At 42.9% G+C, this 8,959-nt stretch overlaps 1 protein-coding gene across 1 annotated transcript in view; it reads right to left on the reverse strand.

The window, feature by feature from the left end:
• Window positions 1–5,595, reverse strand: part of LOC108924822 (nectin-1-like) — a 72,534-nt gene extending 66,939 nt beyond the window's left edge. Inside the window, exon 1 of the mRNA XM_018736411.2 lies at window positions 4,730–5,595. Coding sequence (XP_018591927.1) covers window positions 4,730–4,781 — 52 coding nt within the window. The 5' untranslated portion in view covers window positions 4,782–5,595. The remainder of the gene's footprint in view (window positions 1–4,729) is intronic.
• Window positions 5,596–8,959: the final 3,364 nt, after the last annotated feature.

Raw genomic sequence — 8,959 nt, forward strand, 5'->3', positions numbered from 1 at the left:
GTAAAGTTTTTTTTTTTTTTTTTTTAAAACTGCAAATCTGCCCCGTTTCTTACACCAGAAAATACGCTTTGTAATGAGAAAAACCAAAAAAAGAAAAACTAGCAAAGCACATCAGAACATACTGCTTCAAAGTTAAACAGATATAAATAAAACATAATATCATGGAATAGGAAATACGAATGAGGTCTCCATATATTTCAGTGAGGGCTAAAATTGCTCCAGTGGAATAAAAACCATTCAAGCTGCACCTCCACGTTCTGAAGTTCACAATACAGGAGGTTTAACCGGAGATGAAGAAATTGCTGCACTATTATTTAAAATGGCTTTGGCATATATGTATGGACTATTAATTTCAATGAAACTCTGTACAAACTGCATTTTCTACTACAGGTTCTGACATGTTAGGGACTGAACAAAGCTAATGGAATTCATGGCAACTGCTTCAAACTGTAGGAGTATAAATGTGAAGAACACAAGAAGTCTACGTGACTGTTACCATGCATGGCCACAAGTCCTTGACCAGGTGAGCGAATCATGTGTTCATACATCAAGATCAATTTCTATGTGAAGGGATGCACTGAAAATGAAGTCAGCGAGATGGGTCCACTTCAGCCTTGCTGGATTCCAGTATCTAACACACCAAACAACCAGTTCTTTTTTGCATGTTTGCTGCAGCTCAAGAATAACAATTAACAAACATACAAAGTCGAGCACCAGCTTTGCAATAGAACTGGACTGAGTGGGTTCCTGTTATTTGAAGTAATTGTTGCAGCTGCTGTGGACTGTCCATATTTTCAGTCTCATGTGAAACCAGGTGGGCCTTGGTGTTCACAAGAGGGGTGATAATACCCTGACATTCTCAGTAATAAACAGTCATAGCATACATGCAAATATCGCCTGTTTAAACGGGATGCACAGTCAAATCCCAAAGTCCACAGGATGAGGTCATTTATGCAAATGGGGCTCGCATGCGGAATTAGCCAGAAAGGGAAAATGCAAGCAGAATTATAGCCAATTGCGTCACTGCTTTCCTTGCGAGGTTTGCAGAACGCAAAGGTCCAAAACAGGTAATTCAGGTAACGTCAATGTTTAATGTAAATACATGTAAACTGCTAACTGTGGCAATGGACATTGCAAAGTTATAAATTGTATTTGGAGAGCTGGTAGTGCAGTGGTTAGGACTACTACCTTTAGATCCAAAGGTTATAGGTTTAAACCCCACCTCCAGCTGTAGTAGCTTTGAGCAAGGTACTTATGCTAAATTGCTCGGGTCAAAGTACCCAGCTGTATAAATATGGGTAAATAATTGTGGGTACATTAACACAAGTCACATTGGAGAAAAATGTCAGATAAACGTAAATGTTGCCACCTGTCAGTTCATTCATAGTAAGAACAAAACAAAGCAACGACAAACAGTGGGCGGAGACTACTTTGAGTTTATTCTCATTTTTAGTTCAACCAAGTCACAATCCTAAAATCATCAAAACTGCTGGAGTGTGTCAAATTATCCTGATATAAACAGAGGAATTCAGTCCATCATTTCACCTCACAGTGCAGAATTCAAGCATAGAATAATAATGTGGAGTCTGGAGCCTTTTTTAAAAAAGAAAAAAGGAAGATGATATACGTACAAAAATACTGTGACCACCAAAAGATCATTAGAGTAGAGCAGCTGGAGGCAAGCTGGGGAGAGCAGAGCAGATTTTTCATACTATTCATCAAATTGCAAGTCCTAATCCGCCTCTTACAAGTAATGCGGTCTGCAGGACAAATGTCCAAATTAAAAATGATGAATCCCACATTATACCTTCTGCCATGTGCTTATGAAAGAGAAAGCACTGAGTGTAGAGTTACGTCATTTATTTATTTACTTATTTCAGCTGAGAGAGCTTGCGAGAAGGGTCTTATTTCATAGTGGAATAGGAGGGATTTCAGTTTCATCCGAAGGTTCGCAACCAACGAAAAAGCTGAGCTCAGTCCGTAGTCATGGAGTGAACATACGTAGTGAGCAATGGAACTAACATTGTTATTTGATCCAGTTTAATACTGTAACAGTTACACGGGTGCTATAATTCTTTTGGAATTTAATGACTCCGGGCCAGATATGAAATATCCAAAATAAGTTATGCTTTATACTGTTTCCATTAGGGCCAAACAAGTGCTGCACTTCCAATTCCCTACCGACACGTCCCTGTTGACACGTCTGCCGTTGTGTCCAAGTTCAGCTCGACTTCCCGTCACCGAGCGCCACATTTCTCTAATGTCTTCTTCATGTGTGACCAGCTGCATAACAAGCATTTAATTGTTTACATCATAAAACTCGTGAAATAATAAAAACTGATGTCAGAACATCTTCACGGTGATTTACATGTTAGCACGGTCAAGTTCGTTGGCTGACAAGTCTTTTAACCACAATATGTCTCTTTTGAAAGAATTGTGCCAAATATAAAAGGAAGGGAGTAAGAATGGATAAACATCAAATGACAGCCAGGAAGTAATGATGGTATATTTACAGAGGCAATCCCCAACCGGACATAAATCTGTGTCTGTGTGTTTGTTTGAAGCTTTACTAAATAACATTCTTATACTGTCAATGAGCACATCCTTCACTTAATTTTATAAGTACTGGATTCTTCGACTTGTTTTTCACGGCGCATCTCGGACTCATCTCTTGGTGCCAGTGCTGCGGAGTCGGAAGCAATTATTGGGTTACCGGAGTTCGAAAAAATATCTACCGACTCGAACTCTGACTAAATTTACCCTACATGCCGGCATATAAATCGATCCGGCATATAAATTGACCCCCAAAAATTTGAAGACACTTATGCCTATATTCAGCGGATAAGTCGACCCCCAAAATAAGGTGCAACTTTTGGACAGTATTGTGTGTGTAAGTCGGAAGCATTTATTGGGTTACCGAGTCTGTAAAAATACACTCCAACTAAATGTACCGTATATGTTGGCGTAAAAGTCAATCCGGCGTATAAGTCAACCCCCAAAATAACGTGCAACTTTTGGGCAGTGCTGTGGGGTCGGAGTCGTGGAGTCAGAGTCGGAAGCAATTATTGGGTAACTAGAGTCAGAGTCGGTGAAAATGTATCCACCCCAACTCAGCCTAAATGTACCGTATATGTTGATGTAAAAGTCAATCCGGCGTATAAGTTGACCCCCAAAAACTGGAGGTGTAATACAGGTTTAGGCCTATATTCGGCAGGTAAGTCAACCCCCAAAATAACGTGCAACTTTTGGGCAGTGCTTTGGAGTCAGAGCCGTGGAGTCGAAGAGGGAAGCTTTGGCACCTGTCCAGTAAACTAGTGGATATTTATGTAAATATTATATGTAAATGAATAATCACGATGAAAAATCGATATTAAAAGTACTGTAAGATATGGAAGTAAAACTACATTCCTTCTGTGGCTGCAAAGTTAAAAACGGAATAGAAATAATGGAAAGCTGAAGGTGCTAAACTGTTGCATGCGCTGTTTGAGTGACACTCAGTACACGTGAGGCAAAAAAAAGACTGTAGAGATTATTCATTTTATGGTTTGGAGTACCAGACTCAGAATAAAAAGCACAAACATGAAAGCTTCAATGTGGCCATAAGACATGGGCTTAAGGAGCATTATGATTTTGAACAGATATGTGAGCTGAATCAGATCAACACAAGCGCTTGTTTAGAAAAGCACACACACGTTGCAAAATGCAAAAGTTGCCACCAATTTTACAAGTGATATCGGTTTTTCGGTGAAGTCCCTTTATTGGAACCAGGTGCGTTCCAGCTGGATTACATCGAATCAGACATCTGGCAGCATCAGCGTTGCAGAGAAGAACATGATGGCAGAGCCAATTTCCTCTCACCTCAACGAGAGCGGCGACCACATCTAGATCCCTTCATCTTTACTGTTATTATTCTCATTATTATTATCATCATCATTATTATGCACCTATCCACCAGTGAAAATCCATCTAATTCATGGAAGAGGCCACTGTCGCCCTCTGATCTGGTCCGCATATCAGGCTCACACTACTCTGGTCTCTCTCTCTCTCTCTCTCTCTCTCTCTCTCTCTCTCTCTCTCTCTCTCTCTCTCTCTCACACACACACACACACACACACACACACACACACACACACACACACAAAGAAGAAGAGCCTGCAGAAACTCAAGAGCAGCTTCTCCTCACTCCCTTCCCTGGGAGCCTCGGGAAACTGAACTGCTAACAAATGGACAGATTGGGTTTGTTATGATCCATAAAGCGTGGATGGAAGGGGGCGCTGAAGGTTAATATGATGATGGCACTCTTTATTACTCCATTCTCTCTGTGTGTGTGTGTGTGTGTGTGTGTGTCTCGAAACATTAGAAAGACTTCTTCGCAAAGGGTCCATACTGTATATACAGTTTTATATGTAGGACTGCTTTGAGTTCTGTAATATACTGGAAGGTATCTAATACTTTAAACTATTTAAACCTTCAATAAAAGAAAATACTTACTGCATTTCTGTTAAACATTCCAGTATGGGTACGGTGTTTTTTTTTCTTATTAATTAAAATTGATATCTTTTCCCCCAAACATATTTATTATACCCTCTATGCACATGCATTCTGTGTGTACATATATTATATGTGTGTGTGTGTGTGTAGCGCACACACACACAAGTAGGAACACTTTTTCCGTACTCAGTCTATTACTAGGAAGAAATATCGTTTACACCGTTTACACTCGCCTTACCTGATATGCACACAGAAATGAGGTATATCCACAAAGTCGCGAGCACCGTCATCCTCCCTGCCGTGTGCGCGCGCCCACGCTGCGGGCGGGCGGGCTTCGGGTTCGAACCTCACTCACACAGTACTGCACCGGACTGGTCCGCGCGCTCGGGGAGAGAGACTGAGAGGCGATCCGGTGGGACACCGACCGGCCGGTTTCACGCGGGACTTCGGGGCTGGATTTCAATCAAAGTGCACTCCAAGCGATGCCTTCTTCTTCAATGAGTTCGAGGCGCTCCCCGCGCACGCGGAGCGGCATGCACGCGACGCGCGGCGCGGACTCGGTGCAAAACGGGTCGGGGAGACAGATTCATAAAAAGTTCAGCAATCCAGGCGTAACCCGGGGCGACGCGACGCGACGCGACTCCTCCGGTTCGGATCCCTAACTCTTCTTCGCAGCCGCGGCCACGGCACGGGTCCGCGCAAAAAGGGCTCCAGCAGTGGGCAGTGGGGTCCGAGCACCAACTTCCGAACGGTCGATCGATCCCGGTCCCCCCCCCCCCCCGGGCGCCTCCTCTCCCGGACGATCCAGGTGCCTGATAAGTGGAAACAGTTACCGGATGGATGCGGGGATTTAATTTCTTGTGCGCTGAAGTTTATTTCCAGGAGAAGTGAGAAAAACGAGCGGTCCGTCGGCGCTCGGGGTCTCTGGGGGCCTTTCGATGCGCTGCTCTGCGCTGCTCTGCGCTGCTCTGCTCTGCTGGCGGAACGAGAGCAGCTCCGCTCTCCGTCCCGACAAAGAGAAGAAAGGAAATATCCCGCAGGAGATCGGAAGCGCCGCTCCGCCACGAGACGAGACAATGTAACTGACAGCGCGCGAGCGCCAGATCACAATCTCGTGACGTGCGACGAGGAGGAGGAGCTCCCATGCAAATCAGGTGGGAGGACCCGCTCGCGGGGAGAAAGGAGAAGGAAAAAAGAAGTGAGATGGAAAAGTTTGGCCCCTGGTCGGGATTTAAAGCTACACGGTCCGGTTCCCGCTCCCCGCTCCCCGCTGCGTGGTCGCGTCGTCTTATTGTGCGTCTTGTAGCGCGAGGACGTGTAGCGGGACAGACCCCCCCCAGCGCCCCCCAGCCCCAGAAACCAAGGAAAAAGGCGTAACTTAATGTGGACCTGGCGCTGAACGTGTCCAAAAACATGATAATACACCATTACTCAGATTGCCAATAGCATTTCTAAACATTTCAGGAGAATTTTCACGGACAAAAAAAAATTTCTGTTGTGTTGCGAACATCACCAGTGCAGTGCGGGGTTGAACATATAGTAAATGTAAATGTTATATAATAGTAAATGTAAAATAAATTTATAATAATCGATTTCAAAGAAAGTTTTTTTAAAAAAAGTTATTTTTTAATCAAAGCAGAAAAACATAGTTTTTCTTTTCTTTTCTTTGTTTTGCAACTTGCAAAAGTGTTTTACTATGTTTTGGCTACATAAATTTACGAACATTTAAAACTGCGCACAACACAGTTCAAGGTACCTATAAGTATAAACTTTAAATATCAACTAAGGCTAGACGGTAACAAACCAGAAGTAGCTGGCTGCTCATATTCCATCATCCATGCATGGCAAGATTACGCTTAGGCACTTTTCTCCAACATGACTTACACTGATTTACCCATTTATACAGCCAAGCAATTTTTACAGTATCATTTCAGTGTAACTACCCTGGTCAAGGTTACTGCAGCAAAAACTGGGATTTGAACCTGGGTCCTTTGGGTCCATATGACAGCAACACTAACTACTGTACCCCCTGCTCTTTCAGAGTTTTATATTTAAATATTTGCTTTACGATGGGGGGTGCGGTGGCGCAGTGGGTTGGACCACAGTCCTGCTCTCTGCTGGGTCTGGGGTTTGAGTCCCGCTTGGGGTGCCTTGCGGCGGACTGGCGTCCCGTCCTGGGTGTGTCCCCTCCCCCTCCGGCTTATGCCCTGTGTTACCGGGTTAGGCTCCGGTTCCCCGTGACCCTGTATGGGACAAGCGGTTCTGAAAATGTGTGTGTGTGTGTGTATTTGCTTTACTGAGGGACATTATGAGGTGTACTATGCTTTACTCTATTTCTATATATAGATATGTACAGTAGATGTGTATTTCCATTGTTTAAAAGACAGTTTTTGGCCTGGGTTAATCTCAGTTTAGAACTGTTAATGTAAAAACAGTTTTAAACAATAAAAACAAAGTAAAACACACACACACACACACACACACACACACACACACACACACACGCACACACACACTTTCCGAACCGCTTGTCCCATACAGGGTCACGGGGAACCGGAGCCTACCCGGCAACACAGGGCGTAAGGCCGGAGGGGGAGGGGACACACCCAGGACAGGACGCCAGTCTGTCGCAAGGCACCCCAAGCGGGACTCAAACCCCAGACCCACCGGAGAGCAGGACCTGGTCCAACCCACTGTGCAACTGCACCTCCCTCAAAGTAAAACAATAAATGTGAATGTAATCTCAGATTTTTTTTTTTTTTTTTAATCATGACCATGCACAGTGTAAAGAGGAGAAATAAATGAATGAGCCAACGAGAAACCACATCATTTCCAGCGTATATATGTGTGGACCCCCCCCCCCCACAGCTACAGCTTTTTATCTTGAAAAATTAATGAATGGTAAACTGAAGAAGTAACCAATAACTGCATGCATTACTGAGTACAATTAAAGCGGAACAATCCTTCAGCTTCTCGGACGTTCACAATTTTATGGGTTACTGGTCACATAAGTAAAGTTTCACTAAGTCTTATAGGTGAAATAAATGTAACATATGAAGTACGACTTTACTGTATTATTGAAATCCATTATCATTATCCAAGGCAATATACAAGCAGGAAAATGCATACAAATACAGTAAATGTAAGCATTAAAACACTGTAACCACCTGTAACAATGGAATACCAGCACCGTGGTTAGTACAAGAGGAGAACGGAATGACTCAACATAAACCAGTTGTTAGGCTACATGAAAATAATATATGAGCGTATAGGTCTTCAGTGAGTGATATTCCTGCAGAATAGCACTCATGTTAGAGATGGTGGGGTAGATCTGTTGGTTAGGGATTTTCAGTGGTGAAAATGCAGTGTAAAACTGCACACATGTCATTAAGTGTTGCTTTGTAACTTCAAAATGTCTTTCTTAAAAGGCTCAGACTTTCCAGGATTATTTCTTGAAGTGGCTGAGAAGGCTGTAAAGGGTCTTTAAAGTGCACAGCAAAACATCTCCCCCCTGTGGTCAATGGCACCTCATAAGGTAAAGATAGGATGAAGTCAATTCTTCCATAACATCTGAAAAGAACACTATATTTTTGGTGTATATATAACGCATATATTCACATTTACATTTATTCATTTAGCAGATGCTTTGCTCCAAAGTGATGTATGTCTCAGAGAAAATAGAATGTGTTCATTCCATTAGGAGAAAGAGACACTTAGATGCAGACGCATCATTCTAAAGTGCTGTTAGTTTGTTACTTTCCACCATATGAACCAATGTTCATAACATGATTGGATGCATACAACTTTATCCGAATATCAACGATTCCTGATCATCTTCCTAGTAATTTTTTTTTTTTTTTTTTGGAGGTATCGTACATATAAACATTTATGTTACGTTACAGGAGTAGCTGTGTAAAGGTTTATCTGGGAATGATCATAAAGTTATAGAGCATGAACATTTACACCTTACATGAACTTTAGAGATCATGGGCAAAGTGAGTCTGGGTGAGATGAGTTTTCAAACCCTTTTTAAATGTGGACAAGGATTCAGCAGTTCTGGGTGAGAGGGGGAGGTCGTTCCACCACAATGAAGCCAGAACCACCTCAGTGCTTTACCTTTCGTGTGTGGGACCACCAAGTAGGCAGATGTGGAAGAGCGTAGGAGTCTGATTGGGGTGTAGCAGATAGTCAAATCTTGTCGATAGCTAGGAGCAGTTCCATGAATGGATTTGTAGGCCACAACCAGGGTGTTAAATTTGATTTGGGCTCCTATAGGAAGCATCATATACACATCTGTGGGGAAATTAAAAAAAAAAAAAAATCAGGATTTTCACAGATTTCTCCCCCTACTTACATATTTCCTGGGACCTCATATTACATCACTGAGCTTCCTCTAATCAAGTAAGAACCATACTACACCTTCGAGTTCGAAGGATTCTACTATGTGCTTTTGTTTATGGCCGACACC

This window comes from Scleropages formosus, chromosome 3 (assembly GCF_900964775.1).
Source record: "Scleropages formosus chromosome 3, fSclFor1.1, whole genome shotgun sequence".
Taxonomy (NCBI): Eukaryota; Metazoa; Chordata; class Actinopteri; order Osteoglossiformes; family Osteoglossidae; genus Scleropages; species Scleropages formosus.